This window comes from Sylvia atricapilla, chromosome 9 (assembly GCF_009819655.1).
Source record: "Sylvia atricapilla isolate bSylAtr1 chromosome 9, bSylAtr1.pri, whole genome shotgun sequence".
NCBI classification, from domain to species: domain Eukaryota; kingdom Metazoa; phylum Chordata; class Aves; order Passeriformes; family Sylviidae; genus Sylvia; species Sylvia atricapilla.
Genome location: NC_089148.1, coordinates 23,649,618 through 23,671,802, shown reverse-complemented (window position 1 = coordinate 23,671,802; position 22,185 = coordinate 23,649,618). Strand labels below are relative to the sequence as shown.

Here is a 22,185-nt window from a genome sequence, read left to right as displayed (position 1 = left end):
TGTAATAAGAGACTACCCAGAACTTTCCAATACAGCAAAAGGACAGGGAGCAGCTATTGGATGGAGAGTACAAAGGAGTATTTCTGCATGTCTACTTTCTAGTCAGTTTATTCTTCCCATAACTCAAGAAATGTATTACACCCTCCAATAAAAAAGGTGGTTCTGTAGATAGCCTGAAGCATAGTTCAGCATATACTGAAACAATGGACATATGACAACCAAGTCTGCTCTCTAAAAAAGACTAGTTACATCATGTTTTCTTTAATTTGATTAAAAATTCTCCAAGAAAAGTAAATGGGCAGTAAGTGTTACAGGTCAAAATAATCAACCAAAAAAAAAACAAAAGAGAAAAAAAGAAAAAAGTAAGCTTTGAACAACATAAGCCATTCTCTCACTACATAGTGACTGTGTAAGAGACAGCAGTGTCAAATATTCATCATCAACCACCATTCCCTTGTGCCTCACAGATGCTGAGATTCCTACACAGGATGGTAGTTCAACAGGTGCAGTAAGGTGAATTCTATCAGAAGAGTCTGCTCTGAAGAAGAGTCTGCTCCCAAGCCTCGCAAGAAAACACACCCCAACCCCGGCACACGGCCCCGGGTCAGGTGGGACGGGAGCGGCACCACACGGCTCCCCAGCCGGCCTAGCTGGTTCATTTGGCAGGAGCACGAAGCTTCACCCGACAGAACAGTGGCTCTCGGAGGAGCACCGGGCCTGCCCGACTCACAGCTCGGCAGGAGGCTCCGCTCCGGGCTGCCCTGAGGCGAGTCCGGCTGTGGGCCAAGGGCAGCGCCGAACCTGCCAAGCCGGCCGGGCCGGGCCCCGGGCTGACCCCCGCCCTGTCACAGCGCCTCTGGCAGGGACTTACCGAGCCCCAGCACCGGGATGCTGTGGCCGCTGGCGACCGGCACCGCGGGGACACCGCCCGGGCCGCGGCCGCCAGCCGCTTCCATAACCCGGCTGAGACTCAGGACTACAACTCCCGGCCGCCCCTGCGCCACAACGGCGCCGCGGGCAGCCGGGAACCGGGAGCCGGGGAGCCGGGGAGCCGGGAGCCGGGGAGCCGGGAGCCGGGGAGCCGGGGAGCCGGGAGCCGGGGAGCCGGGCTGTCCCCGGACCTGGGCCGGGGCCCGGTGAGCGGCAGGGCGAGCGGCGCCCCGGCTGAGCCCGCTTTCGTTTCCCTGCGGAGGCAGGTGGCGGCTCGGCGCGCTCCCCGACCATGCTGTACCTGGTGGGGCTGGGCCTGGGGGATGCCAAGGACATCACGGTGAAGGGGCTGGAGGCGGTGCGGCGCTGCCGCAGGGTGTACCTGGAGGCCTACACGTCCGTGCTCACCGTGGGCAAGGAAGCGCTGGTAGGTCTGGCCGCAGGGCCCGAGGCCTCTCGTGCCCGGGGCGTGTGGGGCTGGCGGGCCCGTGGGAGAAGCCAGCGGTGCCCGCTCTCGGGAGAAATATGTACGTGACCGTCACATACTGGGTTTTGTAGGAGAAATTGTTCTGCTACCTTGCAAGAAGACTGCAGCAAAAATAAAATGTTCCTTCCTACAGCTGTTGGCACTAGTTTTCATCTAAAAACCTACCAACATGTGCAGACCCTGAGATACTGGAGGATTTGGTTAGAAAGTGTCTAATCTGTTTTAAACCGAAAAATAAACCCCAAAAGTCATGCCAGAAAAATACATGTTTTGATGCCCTACACCTCAGCCTGAGGTGTTATGGCATGCCTGCTGGGAATAACAATTTGACTGACTCACATTTCCACGTGGGCCAGGCTGCCTCAGCATGTCGGGATTCCCAGAACAGGCACGGTCAGCGATGGGCTTGTGGGCAGTGTGGAGATAAAGTTTTCATCATGGGAGACAAGGGTAGTAAAAAAGTGCAAATTTTAACTCTGAGGAGGTTGTAGATGGTCATAGAAAGATGAAGTTTAATGCTGAAATAATACCAAAAAATAGCATAGCTGCCCACAGACCAGAGAACTTGACTCTGAATGAGCTGATGCTGAGTCTTGCGTGCTGTATGGCCACAGTGTATCTGTATGCAGAGCTGCATGTACATGGAGCATGTGAGACTTCTAGCTTGTCATCAGCGTTTCATGGTTTCCACATAAAGGATAGGCTAGAGTGTTTTGAGCATCTCTGGTTTATCTGCTTTATGAAGATAGGCTCTGTGGTTTATGTTTCTTTTCAGTACACTGAAGCAGTCAAATTGTAGTCAGTCCAATCAAAACAAAATATTCTTCTTTGTGGTTGTTTGAGAGTTGGAAAACTGCTAAATGGAAAGGATTATTTGGAGATTTTTACTTTTCAAAAGGAGCATTTGCTGTCAAAAGAAAAATTGATGGATTCCTATCCATCTGAAAATAAAACACTGAATAATAGGAAAATGCTGACGATTTGTGATGTGGTTATTTTGGGGGTTTTTGTCATATGTTTCTTACTGTTTTAAGTCTTCTGCAAACCTTGAAATGCCAAAGATAACTGGGGAAAAAAGGTCAATAAAAGTAAAGTAAAAATGTTGTCTTACCTGAAACACCTAAGAGGGAATATAGGAGACAATAACCAAGTGTTTTTAATACAGCCTGGTTTGCATACAAGTGACAATGCTGAATAGTTTATTTACTGATCTGAAGGTCAGTCTCTCCTAAGCACCACGAAAAGTTAGAGGAAAACTCTCAAGAAGTGCACATCTTTGTCTGCAGAGACTTCCCAGAAATTCTCCTGTTCTGATGGTATTAAAATCAGGTCATTAAATTCAAATGACAAAGCTTGCTTGTTATTGGGTTGGCCTAAAATATTTGTTAAAAGTTACTTGATGTTGACCATCCAAATTGGTCCTGAGTTTGGTGAAAGAACTGTTTGGACCCAGTAACCTCCCAGTGAGCCTAGATGTTACTTTTTATGTATTCTCTAGTTAACATGCTTTGATTAGCATTGTGGAGCAGTCTCAAAGCATGCAAATAGATTCCCTTGGATGAAGCCAAGCTGTGTGTTCCTGGGGCTGCACCCAATCTGTCCTGGAGCATGCATTTGCTCACAGTGCTGGGCCAAAGGCAGCCTGGTGCAATGGCAGCCCACGGAAAGGGATGTGTGGTGTTGTTATGGAGTGCTCTGCTTTACAGACCACCCTTGTGCTGATGTACATCTGGGCTGAGGTGATGAAAACCTGATGCAAACCAGTGGGGAGTCAAAATTTGCTGTAGTTGGCTTAGTACGGATCTCAGCATTACCCCGGGATGACTGTCAGTGGTTCCAAATTACAGATGCAAGATTTGCTGACACAATTATTTGGTCCCCTCTCTGGTGAATCTGTACAGGTTGCAGTCTGTTTCATGAGGAAAATAATACCCTGATTTTATGGAGTTAGGAAAACCTACCCAAAAATGTGCAGGAACTCATATTCAGGAAAGGGAATGTAACCTGGTAATAGAGGTCCCATACCTATTACTCTTACTATGGGATGGATTTTTTAATGGAAACATCACTCCACTTCTGTACAGATATGATAGTTACTCTTGTCAATTCACTGTTCTGTGCGGGCAAAGATGTCACAGAAGTCAGAGGAAAACCTTTCTGGGCAAGAACTGACCTTAATAGTTTTATCAATTTATTGATATTTGTAATACCACATGTAATTGCTTATTACTACTTAGAACAAAAATACCTTTTTTGGTCTTTGCCCTGGAAAAAAACTTTAGTCATGTAAAGAGCATGTAAAATGCATGGTGACACAACATGACAGATGTTTTCAGTATGGTTAGACAACATGGTCTAGAACTAAGTGAAGTTTCACTTACATGTGTGAAGTTGATTCTGGAAATTTAAAACATTTAAAATTTCCAAAGAGACACAATGATTACTGAGCTGCTGAAGAAAAATGAAGGACATAATCAAATACATGTTTACCTGTATACTTGGCAAGTACTTCTTAAAGAGAACTCAAGATGAAGAATTAATATGAAGTCATTCCTTAGATGTGGTTAGCTAAAATGTACTAAGGAAAAATCTGAGAGAACAGGTTGTGGTGTAGCTAGTGAGGTATTAGTATCTGGTTTGGTGCCAGTATTGTAAGTAGCCCAAGAGCTAGGCTCAGGCTGTGAGAGGGGGTGTCTTACAGCAGCAGGCGAAATTAACTCTGCCTGGAGTCCACCCAGGTACCCTCAGTGTGCAGGTGTGAGTGAGCTGCTTTAGGTGCAGCTCCTCAATTGACACAGAAAGCATGGAAAACCAAGTCAGTATCAGGATAAAGTTCACATTCATTATTTTTTATCAGCTCAGGAGCTGCTTTATGGGAAGCTCAGGTGTTCTTGCAAGCAGAGGTGAGGTTCTCCAAGACGTGGGGAGGCTGCTGTGGAGAATAAGGAAGTTATGTGTTCCAGTGTCCATTGGCTGTGTTCCTGAGTGAGCTCCCAGAGAGATACAAAAAACATTCCTAAGTGTCTTATTTTCATGTCTGTTATTAATTTCAATTTCTAGGAAGAATTTTATGGAAAAGAACTGATTTTGGCTGACCGAGAAATGGTGGAACAAGAAGCAGATAGCCTTTTAAAAGAAGCCGATGTCTGTGATGTCGCATTTCTTGTGGTCGGTGATCCTTTTGGGTAAGACAGAGCAATACTTTCATTATTGCTGTAGCTTCACCACTCTTTTTTTCAATAGGAAGAAGCCAACTCTGTAACTGTAATTCTTTATGAGGAAATTGATTTTCAGACCAGAAACACTTTTTATGTCTGTATATTCTGTATTGTGTTAAACATATACATACAGTTGTCTTCACTTTATCTTGCTTTAGAGTCTCCTTGCCTAGATGTCCATTATAGATAGGAATGTGGACCCTCCAGGATGTATGAATCTTTGCTTATGCAAATACCTATAATTTCATTTGTAATAATTTTATTTTCTGTGCTACCTTTTATAACAAATGCTTCACCTCATGATTTGTCTGCTAACAGAAAAAATCTAGGTTATCACATAAATAAGAAATGTGCTGTTTTGGGGGAATATTCTTTTAGTTGCTGTTTGTACTTATAAACAGTAGCTTTTATACTCAGTTGTTTTAGAATTAATACAGATTATTGATTGTATCATCTGCTTTAATAAATGCTAGATTTTAAAATCACTTATGTCATTATAAATGTCTTCTCATGTTGGTTTATTAGGCCTTTTGTTTCTACTTTTTATTCCTGCCAGAAATATAGTCTTTTCTGTGACCAGAACGATCTCCTTCTGTCTCTTTGGTCAGGCGTCATCAATCTGTGATGTCAAGCCATGCAGAAGAGCTTTTTGTCTCCAGCTGGTGATGCAAGATTTATACTACAGTGTTAAGGGGTACAAGAAAAATGAAATCTGAGCACCCTATTTTTGAGGGAAAAAATGGAGTTTATGAAACTAGGAGCAATGTGCACATCTGTCAAAAGCAGATAATTTATGTAAATTCAGATTGAAGGTAATTGGCAAGAGAATATTATGTTAAACTAATTATGGGCAGATGACCCTGTATTTCAGAAATATTGATTATGCTTGTAGTCTGCATTTACATTAAAACTAGGATTCGTGCAGAGTGTAGAGCCATGTTACCTGTACCCTTGTCTCTGATCCACTGACTGATACAAGTACACAAGATGAAAAACAAAAAAATAAACTAGAAGTAGCAGCTACATTTCAATTTGGATTGAAACATAGCTGCTACTTGTAAGCAGTATTCTGATCTGCCTCAGTTATCATTAGTTTCAATGTCAATGTTCAGTTCTGGTTAACATACTACATAACCGTTAAAAACTACCCTTTTTTTGAATGAGTTGCTTCTCTCTAAATATTTATGTTCTTAGCTCTTACTAGAGCAGCTAGAACTGCTTCTATGCTCACAAAGAACCCTAAGGATTTAGGGGCTTGTGACGTTACTAGGACAGAGTACTGAATGTTTCTGTCCTAAGAGAGGCCAGACGGGAGTAGGATAGAAGCTTCTTGCAGCTGATCACAAATTTTCATGTATATTTGCAGGTGAGCAGAGTACTTGGCAGCCACAGGACATGCCAGTTGTTGATGATTAATGGTTAAGGCAATAAAGCATGCTGTGCCCTGTCATCCTCACTGTTCCCTGCAAGTTTTTATCTGTGTATGTGGTAACACCCATGGATGTGCTACAAGAATCTGACAACTTTAGTAGTACAATGAAAAATCCACCACTCAAGACTGGTGTTAACATTCATATGATTGCTACCCATAAAACTTAATGTCTGTGTCAGTGACAGAAAATACTGCTGTAGTTTTGCCTGTGGAGGGATGACTCCATGAAACTTTTCCTGGTATTAGCTGAGTGCTCATAAGGGCACTTCTGCCTTTAGCTACAGTCATTATAGTCAGATCTACTGGGAGAAAAAAAATGCTGGCTGGAGCAAATTTCAGTGAATAAAGCCAGCTGATCCCTTGGTCAGTATTAGCATAACCACAAAATCCTCCAGTGCTCCTTGTCCTTTGTATGTGCTGGGAATAACAGAGGGCTGTAAAACCAGTCTTCTCTTCTCTTGTAGCAGACATTCTTAAATCACCTTTGCTTCTGGAAGTCAGGAGCAATGTTTGTGTAATAACTAAAGTATTGGTTCAGATCACTTTACTGACTTCTCCTAGGTTTGGAAGCCTGTTTGTATAAGCGTTTCAGATTTCCCAAATTCACACTCCTTTTTTTTTTTTCTTCCACTGAAATTGATTTCTTTTTTTAAATATTGATCTTTACAGCCTTGCCAGCTGCTGCCACATTTGTGTTCCCGTCTGAAGCACCTGATCTGCTGACTGAGTGCTGATCAGACACACAGCACTAAAATTATCAGGCTGAAAACAAGGGAGCTCTGTTAGGGTAACTGAACAAGGCCAGAGTGAAAGCAATTTTCCTAGTTCATTGTTCTGATGGCCATATGTTATTTCTTTCCTTCCTTCTTTGGAATGGCTTCACAGAAGTCTGTGGTGCATCTTGGGAATGAGATGTCTAAGGTCATTGATCAGGTTTGATAAATTTAGGCGAGGGGTAGGTGCATTTTCATATTTCACATACAGGCAAAATACATATGTAAACATTCTTGCAGTTCAAAATATTTGCTCAATCTGTGTGTACTGACCATTTAAGAAAGGCTCTAATCTCAGCTGTTTATCTGCAAACCCAGTAAATCTTGCAGCAGTCAGTCACTGCAAGGTGTTTATTGAGCCTTAGACCTGGAGCCAAACTTAGCTCTGTTTGAAACTACAATATTCTTAACTCTTTCAGAATAAACTTGATCACTCAGATTAAGGCATTGTTAATTTGAGTAATCTGGATTAAATATTATGAAAATTGATTCAGTCTAAGGCTGTTTTTTCAAAGTACACATGCAGTTCACCTCTGTCTGTTCAGAGTTCTTGTCTGAGCGTGGGCTTTCCTGGCACACACAGGTGCAGATGGGGGAGAGCCTAGCTGTGCCGCCACTAATGAAATCCTGGAGTTCTGTGGAAGTTTGTGCCAAACAGAGTTGGCAGGTCAAGGCATGTTCAACAGACACCTGCAGAAGATGCATGGAACTTTCCTTTTCAAGTACTTGCCAAGGCTACTTTACAAAGTAACAGTTGTAATAGTGTTACAGTTTTAATGATGCCAGAAAGTTGCAAAGAGCTGTACCATACTGAGGATGCCTGGCATTTCAGCTGGGGAAGATGACATATGGAGGCCATACTGTAGTTTTTATTTTCCTGTAACCACTAGGATATTGTTGCCATTTTGCCACCTCTGCATTTTCCTTGTTGTGAAGGGTTTAATTTTATTTCAAAACAAACTGTAGTACTAGTAACACTTGGTAACATCATGTTTTCAATGTTTAATTCCTTCCTTTTCTTGCCACAGGGCCACGACACACAGTGATTTAGTGTTACGTGCAGTAAAACTGGGGATTCCTTACAAGGTCATTCATAATGCTTCAATAATGAATGCAGTGGGCTGCTGTGGTTTACAGGTAACATTTTTTGTATATGCATATGTTATTTTAAAAGTGCTAAGCTTAGAATTGGTGAGCTCTTCTACTGCTCTGGCAGTGCATGTTGCAATCCCAACTTTGAAGATCTGTAGCAACTGTACACTTAATGTTAGAATTTTTTAACACTTCCTTTTAGCATGCCACATGTCAGCAAAAGCCCCTTTTGATGAGTTCATACAAAAATGAATAGTAGCACTTCTGTTCTTCTCTGCTTTCTGACTTCCCTCTGCTCCAGGAGCCTTGGGTATTTAAAGTTATTTTACAGATAAAGCCTTGCTTATGCTGGTTTCCTTCTATTACTGATGGTAGCATCAGGTATCAGGTAATACCTGATAAATTTATTCTTAAATAAGGTTGTTACCCTGTAGAAAACTATGCTGACCTTGTCATATGAGAAATACTTGCACAAGCCTGCATATATATCCAACTCAGATCATAACAAATTCTAAAGTCCTGAATATGATGCACTCTTTTTCTAATAAATTTGATCTGTCTCCACTTTCTGTCCATCTGATGAGGGAGGAGGGATTTGCCTAGCCAAGGACTAGCAAAACAAATGACAGTTTTTGTGCATCTTGAGTGGCTAAAGTAGAAAGTGGTCTAGTGTTCCCCAAGAAAATACTTCCTTTTACACATGTGTAGGTCCATTATTACTTTTACTGCATGAAAGATATTGTGGCAGTATATAAATCATAACTGATCACATATAAATTAGATGTCGCTTTCCCCTCTTGTTTTTATTTATCACTCTAACATAGAACCTTCCCTGTCAAGGTTCAGAATGGTTCCCTGTGTATGGAACCCCTAAACCAAGCTCCCACTTTACAAAAGCCAAAAGCGAGCACAGGAGTGTAAATGTACTACAGACAAGTTGGGGGTTTGAACAACAACTTTCCATCACTGAAGGAGGAATTCTTTCCTAGCAGTACAAAAAAGAACACGGTTTATTTTAATTTCAACAAACACCTGGTACCTTCAAATTTTCACTGACTAACTCCAATACTCCAAACTCTATTCAGATAATAATGCTGGCCAACAGCTTAAAATCTGTTGTAATGAGTTTGGGTATTATCTTTGGTTTTGATTAGAAATCTGAGTGCCCTGTCTGACTTGGCTCAAAACCAATGCAGTGACACTTGTCCCATTAGCTAATGCTAAAGGGAATGCTGCACATCATTCACACTCTTTATAATTCTTCTTGTGAGCACTTTCTAAGTCATACCTGCCTATTGCTGCAAGAACTTGGGCAAAATTATCTTTTAGGAAGGAAATAGGCTTCTTGGTCTAAAATGTACACTTAGTGCAGTCAGAGAGCAGCTGTCGCCTGACTGCACCTACTGGGGTGGGTAAAATGAGTTGTTGCAGGGGCTCACCCTTCCCCTTTTGGTGGTGCCAAGTTTGCTTCTGCTGTCAGGCTGTTGACAAGCAGTTTCTACTACTTGCTGTGTTTTTTACTGTTCTCTTACATTCATTGGGAAGGAAGATGCAAAGCCCAAAGAGTTTTTTAAGTTTTCTCAAAGTTTGCTTTCCCCATGATTCAGGCAGGCATAGGAAGGAGGAGTACAGAGCTTTTAGGTTAATTGGAAACCTAACGTGAGCATACTATAAACAGTCCATAGGGTTATTCACATGTGCAGAGTTTTGAAGATTAGATTGCTATTTCCTTATCCCATGCTGAAGGGAGCAGACCATAAAGGAAATGTGATGTTATTAACTCTGACATTAGTCCCCTTTTCCATTCTGGCTTGGGAGGGGCTGCCTTCTCTTAAGTCAACATTCCTGTTGTCATATAAGGCATTTTAGGAAATAGTGATTGTATTACCAGGCAGAATGTGACCAGATGTACGTTTAACTCTTGATTGCTCCTTACTGACATAAGCAGCAAGTGAGGTGTATCTTACAAAAAAAATAGCCTTTGATTAACTTGGGTTGTGTTGGAAGTTTATAATTTCTTTCAAAAGCCTTTAAGTTCATGGCTGTCTCCTGCCATCAATTTAGTTTTGGAGTTATTGTGTCTCAAATTGTAAAGTTCCTGTCAAGTATAGGACGGATTCCTCTTTTGCTTCACCACAGAAAAGGCTTTGCTTTTTTTTCTTGTTTTAATCTGATTGTGATACAAACCCTCTCTCTTTCTTAGAGAAAAACAGGAAACACCTTTATACGCCGTTCAGAGAGCCATGTGCGTAGTGAGCTGGAACTGCTGATTAGGCCATCAGTGAAATGCAGCTACAGCACAGTCTGGTCACAAAAGAACCTCTCTGGTCATCACAGCAGTGTTTCTGTACAGCCAACAACATTCTGGCATTGTGCACAGTGATTCAGTGAAGTTGGTAGAGCATCAGTGATGGTTTGTTACCTTCATTCCATAGCTGTAGTTCTTGCCAAATAATAAAGAGGGGTGCATATCTAATTTCAAGTCCTTTATTTTAATTGTCTTACTAATGTAACAGAATTAGTGAAGCTGTTTTAGAATACTGAAAAAAGAGTGAGGTTTTCATTTTGAAAATTTAACTTCTTGGAAGCTGTCACATATTGATAAACTGTGTTGGGACAGTGTAATTTAGCAAAGTTGTAGTCTGATTGTGCATAAGGATCTGTGATTTGCTGTGCCCCTCTTACACTGTTTTTGCTGTGCTTCACTGTACCAGATTTTTTTCTTTCCAAGGCTAAAGAAGCTGTTTTCCCTTAAAAACAAATGAATATGGTTATGGTAGAGAAGCTCAGAAAAGTGCTCCTATGTCAGTGCCTCTTAGCATCTTCTGTGCCGGTTCACCTCCCTTGTCTGGAGTCTGCCACGTGGGTATGTTTTCACTCTGACTCCTGTTGTTGTGGGGAACAGGCACTTTGGTATCTGCACATACTGCCAGGGAAGCACAGGCTTTACTAGTGCCCACTCTCAGTTTCTCAGAATAGGGCTGACTGCTAAGGCTTTTAGCCCTAGAATAAAGAGGCAGGAAACTGAGGATCTCTAATTTGCGTATTTGTCCTTCATTTCTAATCTGCATGATATCTTGGTTGGTTTGGGAAGGTCACTGGCCAGGGTGGTGCTCTCAGGACAGAATTCTCTATGAATTCTCAGTGCTGGTTATGTATCCTTGAGGTAGAACTATTGCTGGTCAAACACATGCAGAAGATTCTGCATCATGCTGACCTGTGGTGCATGTGAAGGAATGATGCACCTTGAAATGGCTCGAGATCACAGCATTAACGTAAAGAAAAAGGATTGAGAACTGAAGTGCAAAGCTGGAGGCAAGTCACAGGATGAGATAAAAGGCTAAAATGAGACACTCATTTGGTTGGGTAGCTAGGAAAAAAAATGTTATAGCAAAGAGCTGCCTTTCTTTTGAGTTGTACCCACTTTCCACCTGAGTAGCTTCAGAACAAACATCTGCGTGTGCCCTTCTTTCTTTCAGTGATGCATCTTGGGCTTTTTATTTGCAGTCCACTTAATTCTTGTAAGACAATCACAGTTATAAAAACAAATAGCCTTTCTGCTAGCAGCTGATCACTGAAAGGCAAAAGCAATGCTTACTGTGTTATTTTTGAGTTTTTACTGAACAGGTGAGTACATTTCCAGTATCCAGTTGGAAAATACTACTTAAATATGAAGCTGAAGGATGCTATCATTAATTACTGTGCTCATAGTATAGTCAAATAGAAAACCTGTAGTAACTGCAGGAGTGGAGCCTCTGAGTCCCACCCCTCTGTGTGCCTTAATTTTTAGAAAACACTCTTGCTTTAATAGGAGGGACTTTACACAAAATGACTGACTGTTGAACTGTTTTTCTGTCACTGATTTTTTTTCAGTTAGTGCCAACTTCTGAGCCTTTAAGAAGCTGGCATTTGTTTCTCAATGGTTCTCAATGGTTCTCAATTAGTTTCTCAAACCCTTGTTTCAAAGGTTAAATCAGTGCTAGTCACACTTCTTCATTATTCACAATTGCTGTCCAACCCAGTGCCATTTGTCACAAGCTAACATGACCCAGAAACATCTATTTAATCAGGTTTGGTGGTGGTGTTTTTTTTTTTAGTTTTAGATATCTTCATTTCATATTAGTAACCTAAGTCACCTTCAGGGCAGGAAGGAAACATTGCTTGATATTGATGGAAAGAATCTTAGAAGGTTCTTAAATACAAGGTGACATTACCTTGGAGGGCAAATCCTCTCCTATTCAAGTTTGCTTTCTCAGTATTTTGATAGATGAATTTTGTTCTACTTGTGGAGTGGCTGTTTCCTAAGCAGATCCAAGAGGCAGCCAAAGCAAAATGTGCTTGTCTCATCAACTAAATTTGTGTGATTTGTCTCAGCTGCCTTCTGAAGACTACAATTATGTGGAGTGGGTTTCCCTCAGTTAAACGCGTTGTTCAGAGTTCCTTTTTCTCTGGCATGTAGTAAGGAGACTGGAAGTTTTTAGGACAGCTGGGGCAATCTCTTGGCTTGCCGTACACAAAGGAGTCAAAACCACATATATGTGAATGGTAAAACACTTCAGTTTCATGTGAAGGTTTTCATGAGAGGCATTTGAAGTTGCTAAAAGTCTGTGATACTAAATAAGGTAGTGTAAAGGGCTAGAGCTAGGCTTGTGGTTGTTTCATATGACCAATTCCAAGCAAAAACAAAGATTGAGTGATTCTTGCTACCTCTTTGTTGACAATTGCACTACTTCTTAAGCTGCTATCAAGCAACAATATATAATACAAAGAACAGTAGGAGCCCTTTAATTTGATGCATATGGTCTGGAGGGTTGTTAACAGGTTAGGGAGAATAAAGGGAAAATCCTGACTCAGGTTCCTTATCTTTGAGGATGAACATTGCATAGCATCACATCAGAACCCTTATGACAAAGATAAAGAAAATATGCCTTAGCTTTTCTGGGTATGCTGATTGGGATCTATTGGGAAATAACCTGGGATAATGCAAGGTGCTCTGCAGCCTCTAAATCCTTTGGGCAATAGTCTTAGGAACAAAAGCCTCTTAGTTCCTACAAGTGGATTGTGATTTGGCTGAGAAGAGTCTAAATTTCCATAATTCACCTGTGCTGTGAGAGCAATCTGTAGTGTAAGCTGTGACCAGATCATAGCATTTCAGCCCTACAGGGGCTCAGGTATTTGGCTGTGTGTGGTGGCAGGTCTGAAGAATGCAGTAACTCCTTTTTCTGGGAACAACCCCAGACATAGTTCTGAAGCTATTTGAAATGTTAGGAAAGGAGATAGGTTCATAAGTGAAAAATTGCTGTGTCACCACTGAGCTGATACAGCAATAATTCTGGTAAAGATGCTGTAAAAATAGATGTCTGTGTGTCTGTGTTTTGAAATGTTTACTTCTTGGTTTCTCTGCAGCTGTTGGCCAACTGACCTTTAATATTATTTAGTGTCTTCTCTCCTGCTTGCTTTAGTAGTTTTTAAAGGGGATGGTGGATCTTCCTTTTTTAATTTCCCTATTTAGTCTCAGCTTGTTCTGTCTTTTATGGCCTTAATTTTTGTTGTGACTGACCACACGACTATTTCAAGTGAGGACAATTGATCAGGACAGTTTCAGGTATCTGATGTCATTCAGATTGGTCTTTAACAAAGTAGCTCAGCAGTGTCATTTGAATCCCACTTTCATTAAGACTTTCCAAGGTGAGATCACTGTACAGCACTTTTTCTCTCACAGTTAATTCTGGTCTCTCAATTTGCAATCAATTCTGCTTGTATAAACAAGAAGTAAAATAAGAAATACCAATAATAGAAGGGTTAGAATACTAACAGAAATAAAGCACCTGAAGTTGTCAATCATTCTTTCATATCATGTGTGTAAATAAAATAGGAAGTTTATCTTGTTCTGAGGTGATGTAACTGTGAATTGAAGAACAGCTTTCTGCAGTATTTTGTGAGATGGAAAACTCTAGCAGCAGGGCATTGCCTCAGAGTAGAGAGTTCTGGCTTCCTTTGCTGACCTGAGCTATTGCATTGCAAAATTTGAGTGCACAAAGTTTTGCTTAAGCCAATTACTGCTTGGCGGGAGGGTGCAGAGAAAGGGGTATTTCCAAAGACTGAGTCTTTCAAAATGACCTTTTGAAACTTTTCTTGTTTTGAGCATTGAGGAGAAGGTAAGAAGTTTGCTTTCCAAGCTGAAAACATGAAATATCTGTCCAACCATTTCACTGCACCCCTTTGAAATTCTGGCAATTGTGCCTGATAGAATGTAGGCACTCTAACAAATCTGCTCATCAGTGCAAGTGTGATGCCTGAGATGTTTGGGCTTGTAAGGACCACACATTGCCCACTCCTAAACACCACATGCTTCATGTAGAGTGCAGCACACATAAGTTGACTGAGAAATTTCATTTGCTGTTGCCTCTGTTTAGTGCCAGCCACTGTACAGCCTTTATCCTGTCTCTGCAGACACACAGAGCTCATCATGTTACTGAACTTCTGAACAGTCTCAAAGCATGGCAGTAATCCTTAGTTGTCTTGTAACACTCCTTGGATGTCAGACAGTCTGTTTCAGTGGAAAGCATGATTCTTGGAATTTTGGGACCCTCTGCAGCCTTTTATGGTTGGTGGAAAGAATGCTTTTTAATTTCAGTGGGTTTTGTCTTTAGTGAAGCCACAGTCTTCTGAACCCTTAGGATAGTAGTGCAATTTTTGGTATTTACTGCTCTCTGTGCTGCAAGGCTTTTCTTGAAAGTCAAATACTAAATGCACGAGTTCAAGAGGTTGAAATTAGAACACAGAGGAAGCTAAATTAGGAACAAATTGAATTCTGCATGAGGTACAGGGAGAGTGTTTAAAGTGTAAGTTCTGATCTGGTCATGTGTTCCTTCTTTAATGCAGGCTTGCCCTGATGAAGAGCAGTTCCTTTGTTTGCTTAAATGTCACACATCTGCAGAGATCAAATACTGGATGAGAAAGGGATATTGGTTTGTGTCCGTAGAAGTGTTTGTAAGGTAATTGGTTATAAGTATTCAAGCACAATACAGGTAGCAACTTACTACTTCAGTTCCTCAGCATTCAGATTGATGGTGTACCAGGGACTTTCCAAAGTAGTATTCCCTTCTCTGTAATTTTAAGTAAAAATATGTCTGCATTAATCCTAGGAAATCTGTTCATCACAAGTTTAGTTAGTAGAGGGGTATAAACTGCCACTTCTAGGAGGTTATCAAAATATGTCCCACTCTATCTTATTGGTGTAGAAACTACTTCTGTGCTTTCCAGGTGCTAAGAAAACAGGTGTATTTTTTTGAGATTGCAAGTACAGTTTTCTGTGATATCAGTACTTCATGAAGGTGTTTTGAAGGTATTTCTACTGAATAGGCAGCCAATTTCCAACAAAAATGTTTTACTCTTCTTTGACATCCAGGCTTCAGTATTAATGCAAAACCCAGTAAACAAAGGGCAGATTAGTGAATGACTGGCAGGGCTTGTACAAAAAAGGATAACTTGCTTAACTTCTTGTTGGCAAAGAGGATGGATAATCTTTGTAATGAGTAATGGAAAAAGAATGATAACCATCAGAACAAGCACTGTAGGGTATGAAGTTGAATGTCCAACTCATTCTTAAAATGTGGCAGAGTGGTTTAGGAGTTCTGATTCCCAACAAAATACCTCTCAGATAATAATATTTTTTCACATTTCTGCACATCCTTTCCTTTTCTAAAGGGCAGAGGGAAGCTTTTCTTCCTTGGGTTATCAAAATACAAAAGGGACAAGGTAAGATTTAAGGTTAACTGAGAACACTTTCTGTCCTGAACAAGGACTGCTGCTTTAGGGAAGTGGCTGCAGTGGTTTCAGGTGCTCTTGAGAAGCACTTAGGTTGGTGTCAGACATTGCAGCACTTGTGGAGGATTGCAGGAATGCTTCCAGGGAGATTAATGGCATCCTGCTCCCACATGCTATAACAGTGAAGGAGAGAAAGAAAAACTTCTTGTACTAATAGTTTTTCTACAGATTTGGTACAAAATGGGAATGAGTTCTAGGCAGTCACATGAAAAATAGGCAAAGCATAGTTTGTGTTTTTTGTCTTCATTTTCTCGAACAGCCTTGAAATAGCTAGTAAGTTACATCAAGAGCAACTTCTTTGGTTCAATCTGTATTTACTTTACTGGAAGAACCTTTAGGTTGTGAAATGTATACAGTATGTTCTTGTCCTTGTGCTAGAGTGAAATACTTAAAAGAGGAAATGTTTTCAGTTATATTCCAGGAGTCTTTGAATAAATTTTATCAACATGAAAGGTTAAAATTTAAGCTTTTGAAAATAAACATGTTTCTGCTGCGATTCAAGTTCTGCTCTACCAGCATAAAGGAGTTAAAGCCACAGCCTAATGCCACAGTAACAGAAGCATGTATAGGGGAATCCCCACATGGCACAGGGCTGCCAGAGCTGCTTCTACACAGGGTCCTCTGCCAAAGCACACCCAGTGCCTTTGTCTCCTGTTGTGGGCTTGGAAAAGCAAATTTTCTTCAGGAGCAGAGAAAGTGGGAAGGGTAGTCCATGTAGTTGTTGTTTCTCTGGTGGGCTTGAGCTGACAGAATATTGGCAAGCTGTAAAATCCATCTGGAGTGGCCCCATTCCAGAGCTAAACAGACCAAAACTGATGCACGGGTTTCCCCTATTTCAGGGCAAAAACTACTTCCAAGCCAAATACTGCCTTAAGTTACATATGATTTCCACTTTTGCATCACCAGAGATGATTGGCAAGACTGTTGCTTCAAATGTCTTCACCAAGATGAGGGACTTACAGTAAGGAATGTGCTAAGACTGAGAATAGAATCAGTGAGTGTGCCTGACATAGAATTTGCTAGCAGTGTTCTGCTAGCAATATACTTACCATATGTGCATAGATCATGTTGTACCTCTCTGCTTCCTGCAGTCTGTCTTCAGATCTTCATATCCACTGTCTCCTTAGACTGTAACTTCTTTTGTCTGCTAGGGCTTTCATCGGCAGCATTTTAATATAAACACTACTGTATCAGTAGAATCAAAACATTGAATTATGGCATTATTCAAAGCTGTCTAACCTTACCCAAGCTAAGAAATAAAAAATCCTTAACCAAAGTAAAAAAATAACAAATAATAATTTTGATGCTAATCTTACAAAGTTTTTGCTTTTAAAAGGACTTTAAACTTTAAAGTAACAATAGAAAATCTGTTGAAAGTTACTATTTATGCATTGATAAAGTGAATGCAGTAAAATCTTTACAGGTAGTTCATGACTTGGTCTTTAACATGATTGCATGCTCTTAATTTTTCTAATTGCACATGTGTGCTACTGCATTTGCTCTGTTTTACAGTTGTACAATTTTGGAGAAACGGTTTCCATAGTGTTCTGGACAGATACATGGAAGCCGGAGAGCTTCTTTGACAAGATTGAGAAGAACAGGCAGAATGGAATGCACACCCTGTGCTTACTAGGTGAGCAGCAGCCACTCTCCTGCCTTTTAGTCATTGAGTGTTTGTTTACCCAACTTACTAGATCACCAGATAAGCAAATATGTGACATTAAAATGGTTAGTGCTGATAAACTTTTGAACTGAAAGTGACTTCATGGATGTAGAAGCAATTTGGTAAACTGGGCACTTGGAATCTTGGGGTTTTGCATTTTAACCCCTTTCATCTGAGTCACTTTGATTTAGAAGTTGATTATGTAACAAGGAATACTTATTCAAGGTTAAAAATGTATCCAACTTTCGGCATAATAGTTTGGGGGTGGGGGGGCATTTGAGTGCAGGTAACATTTGAATTCCTCTTGGAAAGATTGCAGTCAATTTATTTCTTTGTTTCATAAAATTGCAGCTATGCAGAGTCTTACCTACCTGACCTCTTCTCTATTTCAGCTTTGCCCAAATCCTTTTTTTTTTCCTCATAACAGAAGCTTGTTCTAAATTTTGATTGGGACAGGAGGGAAGTGCTAACGAAAGTCAGGCTCCTGCATGGCAGTGATGTAATCACTGTCGAGCAGTCAGACTGTTTCACCTTCTGTGATGTAATGTGCTCATAATTTAAGAGTGGTCCCAATGAACTGGTGTGCTCAAATGTGCTGGAATTTAACTATCTCATGGTAAATATGACTATTTGTACATTTACCAGGATTTTTATTTTGCTGCGTTGCTCTGAAATTGTTGGGTAAAATCACGTGCATAGTCATTCGAAAGGAATTTGAAATTAACTAACAGATGAAACAGTACAGTGTGATCCATATTCTAATAGCTAAATATAATAATATTGTAATATTAATAATAGCTAAAATGTTGTTAAAGCTTTACCTACATAGAAAACTAATTAGGAAACTTGTAGGGAAGCTTTTTTAATGTGTTTTGTTCTACAGATATCAAAATGAAGGAGCAGTCTCTGGAGAATCTCATGAAGTGAGTCACCATTTTGATAATACATAGAAGCACACAGTGCCCTTACAAAGGCTCTTTGCCCTTAATCTAGTACTGAATTTACCTGCCTTTTCCTCTCTTCCTTCTGATAGTCACAGTCTTTTGTTTCTTATAAGGCATGAAACTCTTTTGTCCCTTGCAATAGGGTCTGGCTTCATTTACAGTAACTGAATGGAGTTGCAGCAGAATATGATCTTTTTTGTGAAAAGCACTAAGTCAGAAAGGGGATAGGCTTTCTTCTTGGTAAATGAGGTGTTATTTCTCTACTGTTCTGTCACCTCCTGAAACAGATTAGTATCTGAAACAGTGTTCTAAATTCATTCTTCTATACACTGGCTGGAACAGTGCAAAGCGCAGAATACATAATGCCCTTCTTAAGGAGTTAAATAAGCAATATGCATAAAATGCTTTTATGCTCATTTAACTGTATTCAAAAAGCTTTTGCCACATCTTACTCATCTCTGCAATCTGTATGTTTTGACAGTGGTGAATATAAATGGCTCCTTTCTACACATGCTGTAACTGGTCTAAATTAACATTTGTGAAGTCTCACAGTATCATTGAGGTTTGTTTATTCTGGAGGTTCAAAATAAAATCTGTTTGACTGAACCCACAGTTGGCAAAGAAAGCAGCATTTAAGAATATATTTCTAGTCTGTAATCATCTGTCTATAGGGCATTTAACAGAAAAACAGTTGTATGCCCTTGGATTTAAGTCTAATGCATCCTTCAAGAGTAGGTACAAAACCTGCATCTTGCTTCTAGCAGCTGAATTTGCTTTTAGGATCTAAATGATCTGGCAGGTGGAGCCCAGGTGTTTCCCAGGTGTGGTGAGAACACAACAGATTGCTGTATTCTTTAAAAATTTCACTCTTGTCTAAAAGACATAGCCTGAGAGCCTAGGCCTGTTTAAGTTCAACCTGCTGGTCTAGAGCTCTCTTGAAATAAGCTGTAGCATTCTGGGGATAACAAAATGGGTTATATGTGAAATTTCTCTGCTTTTCCTTTCCTGCAGAGGAAGAAAGATTTATGAGCCACCACGCTATATGAGTGTGAATCAAGCTGCAGAACAGCTTCTTGCCATTATTCAAAACAGAAGGCTCCAAGGAGAAAAACCAGGTATGACTGCACTGCTTCTGTCTGCTACCACCCCTCTCCAGTCACATTTCTTGATAAGCCTCTGAACTCCCTTCCTCTGACTCCCAGAATTCTGCTCTGCAGTGGATTTGGGCTGCCTTAAATCCTGGTCATGAAATGGATTTTGCCAAGCTTGAGCACAGCACAGTTCAGTGAGCATTGATGAAGGTGCACTGGTGGCTCCAGTCAAAGCCTCAGTTTGGAAACCCTACACTGTTTCTATCCAGGTGGAACTGTAAGCTCTTTGAGCCATTAGAGTTGCAGGAAGCAGAAGGATTCTGATCATTTTAGATCAGTCAAGCTTCAAAAAAATCTCAGCCCTGTTTTACTTAGATTGGCCACACTCTGCTCTATGTGAACACCAGCAGGAATTTAGTTAACCCAAAGATGCAGAACTGTGATTTTCACCTTGAAGTCTTAACACTAGTCAAGCGCAAAACTGTGAGATGTTTATTGAAACCAAGGGTAAAATCACAAGGGTAAAGGGTAATAAAGATGATAAAGGGTAAAAACTAATAAAGATGATGCAGTTGTGTCACAGAATTTTATTCTAACAAATTCAGCTAGGTCTACTCCTCATTTTAAAAGTTTATTCCCTCAATATTGTTAAAATTAAAATCCCTTAATTTTATCCTTTACATAGAATAAATCAGAATCAGCAGTTTCCTCAAAGGGAACACAATTCCTGAATGAGTTATTCTTTATGAACATCCTTAAGCTTTCTTTTAAGAGCAAGTTTCTTTCTAGGCCACTCCAGTAATTTAATAATTGGAGGTTTAAGAAAGCAGTGTTAAGGTTTAAGCATTTTGAGTACTTTTTCCCTTATGATAGGACCATTACTCAATAAATTAAACATTTGATCTTCTTTCTTACAGAAATTACTGAAAACACAATTTGTGTTGGCCTTGCTCGTGTGGGTGCTTCAGATGAGAAGATTGCTTCAGGCACACTACAGCAGATGGCCACTGTGGAATTGGGTGCTCCACTACATTCCTTAATTGTTACAGGCACTATGCATCCCCTGGAATTGGAAATGCTTAAACTTTTCTCTGTAGATAGTTCCAGTTTTGAAAATAATGCATGTCAAAGGACTACTTAAATAAAAATGAGGCATTTACATTTTTATTCCATCTGTAATTGCATACCAGCATAAAAACTTGTCTGACTGTAGTTAGACTCTGTATTGCTTCAGAGGACAATGCTGCAGGAACATGGACCTGCTTTTACCCAAGGCTGCAAACTGCACCTGCTGCCATCAGCTTCTAAGCTGCAGACACCTCAGAAACTTTAAAACCTTTGATTCAGGTCACTGACATCCACACCAGTCTTGGGCTGCTGACTAGGATGAGAAGAGTACCAGGTATCTGTGTGGCAGCACTTACTGTAGTGCATTAACCAAACCTACTGCATAGATTGTTCTAAGTGTATTAGATGTTGAATTTTGAATTTCAACTTTGCAGAAACTCAGGTCTCTTACCAGTAGAAAACATTAGTGATCAAAATGTGCTAGGTCTGTGACCATCTTTGCCTTGGGGAAGGAAATACAGACAGGTAAGAATGCTCTAAAGCAATTTCTCTTTGGACAGCTGGTGAAAGAGTGGGAGAAGCTGCACAAAATTTTTTAGTTCAGAAGATTGCAACTTAAAATAGAACTAGATTTCTTCATATGTTAATACTATGAAGTGTTAGACTCAACTGCAGCAACCAAAATTAACTTCAAGCCAAGTCTCAGCAAACAGACTGCAAGAATTTTCTTTAAAATCAGCTTGTCGATGAAAGTGGTTGCTATTTCAACTTCACAGTATGATGAAAACAGACCTCTACGCGTATTTTTTTTTTTAACTGAAAATTTATTGGAAAGAAATTTGATCCTATATCTTTTCAGCAATATAGGATATTTAACATTTTATATAGACTGTATTCAAGTAGAAAAGATTACATAAAAAATTTCTTAATATTGCACTTGGGACAAGCTGTGGCTAAGCTACTAACATTAGCATTCCAGAACATAATCATACATAGTCTTCAGAATTTTAGTGAGCTGCCTTGTGTTACCTGCAAGATTTCTTCACAGGTACCTTTAACACACTTTGCTATTCAACTGAAGCTCACTGCTAAGAGTAATTCCTTAATTTAAAGGTAAAGGCAAGCAATATGCTGTTTGCTACCAGGAATGATTTTGGCAATTGCTTCATTCACATTATTTCACACTGCAGCCAAGATACTGTAGCGATTCACTTAACTCTTGTACAAGATCCCAGCACACATGTAAGGCTCCAATGCACATGGGAGGTGAAATACCCAGCTCTTTTTGCACATTATTTCCGCCAAATTACCACATAGGCAGGAACCTTTTGTGGCTCACTGAAACAGACAAGTAGGTTGAGCAGTGTTTGCACCCAGCAAGACTCAGTCTTTGCATGCCAGGCATAGCATGCTTGGCATTGCTTCACATTATAGCAGTGTCTGGCCAAGGAAGTCCCCACAGGGATGGGCATTGCAAAAAAGCCTGAACAAGAGACAAATCCAAAAGGGAACTGCAGCAAGCTGCAGATAGGGATTTTCACAGAAGTGTAAAGGAGGAATTAACTACTGAGTCAGTATTGAGGATCAGAGAGATTATTTAAAGGGTCCTGCTCAAAGGGATGGGATAATCAAGAATCATAGCAATCTGATGGCTGCT

General features: G+C 40.4%; 1 protein-coding gene and 1 long non-coding RNA gene across 2 annotated transcripts in view; one reads left to right on the top strand and one right to left on the bottom strand.

The window, feature by feature from the left end:
* The window catches only part of LOC136365043 (uncharacterized), a 31,108-nt gene extending 30,148 nt beyond the window's left edge, over positions 1-960 (bottom strand). Inside the window, exon 1 of the long non-coding RNA XR_010744263.1 lies at positions 872-960. This is a non-coding gene — a long non-coding RNA (uncharacterized lncRNA). The remainder of the gene's footprint in view (positions 1-871) is intronic.
* On the top strand, positions 889-20,621 carry DPH5 (diphthamide biosynthesis 5). Its single transcript, XM_066325301.1, is given in 9 exon segments — positions 889-1,123; positions 1,126-1,206; positions 1,209-1,357; positions 4,478-4,602; positions 7,869-7,977; positions 17,275-17,395; positions 18,309-18,348; positions 19,381-19,484; positions 20,378-20,621. Coding segments are annotated over 9 exon segments (1,188 nt in total). The 3' UTR covers positions 20,602-20,621.
* Positions 20,622-22,185: the final 1,564 nt, after the last annotated feature.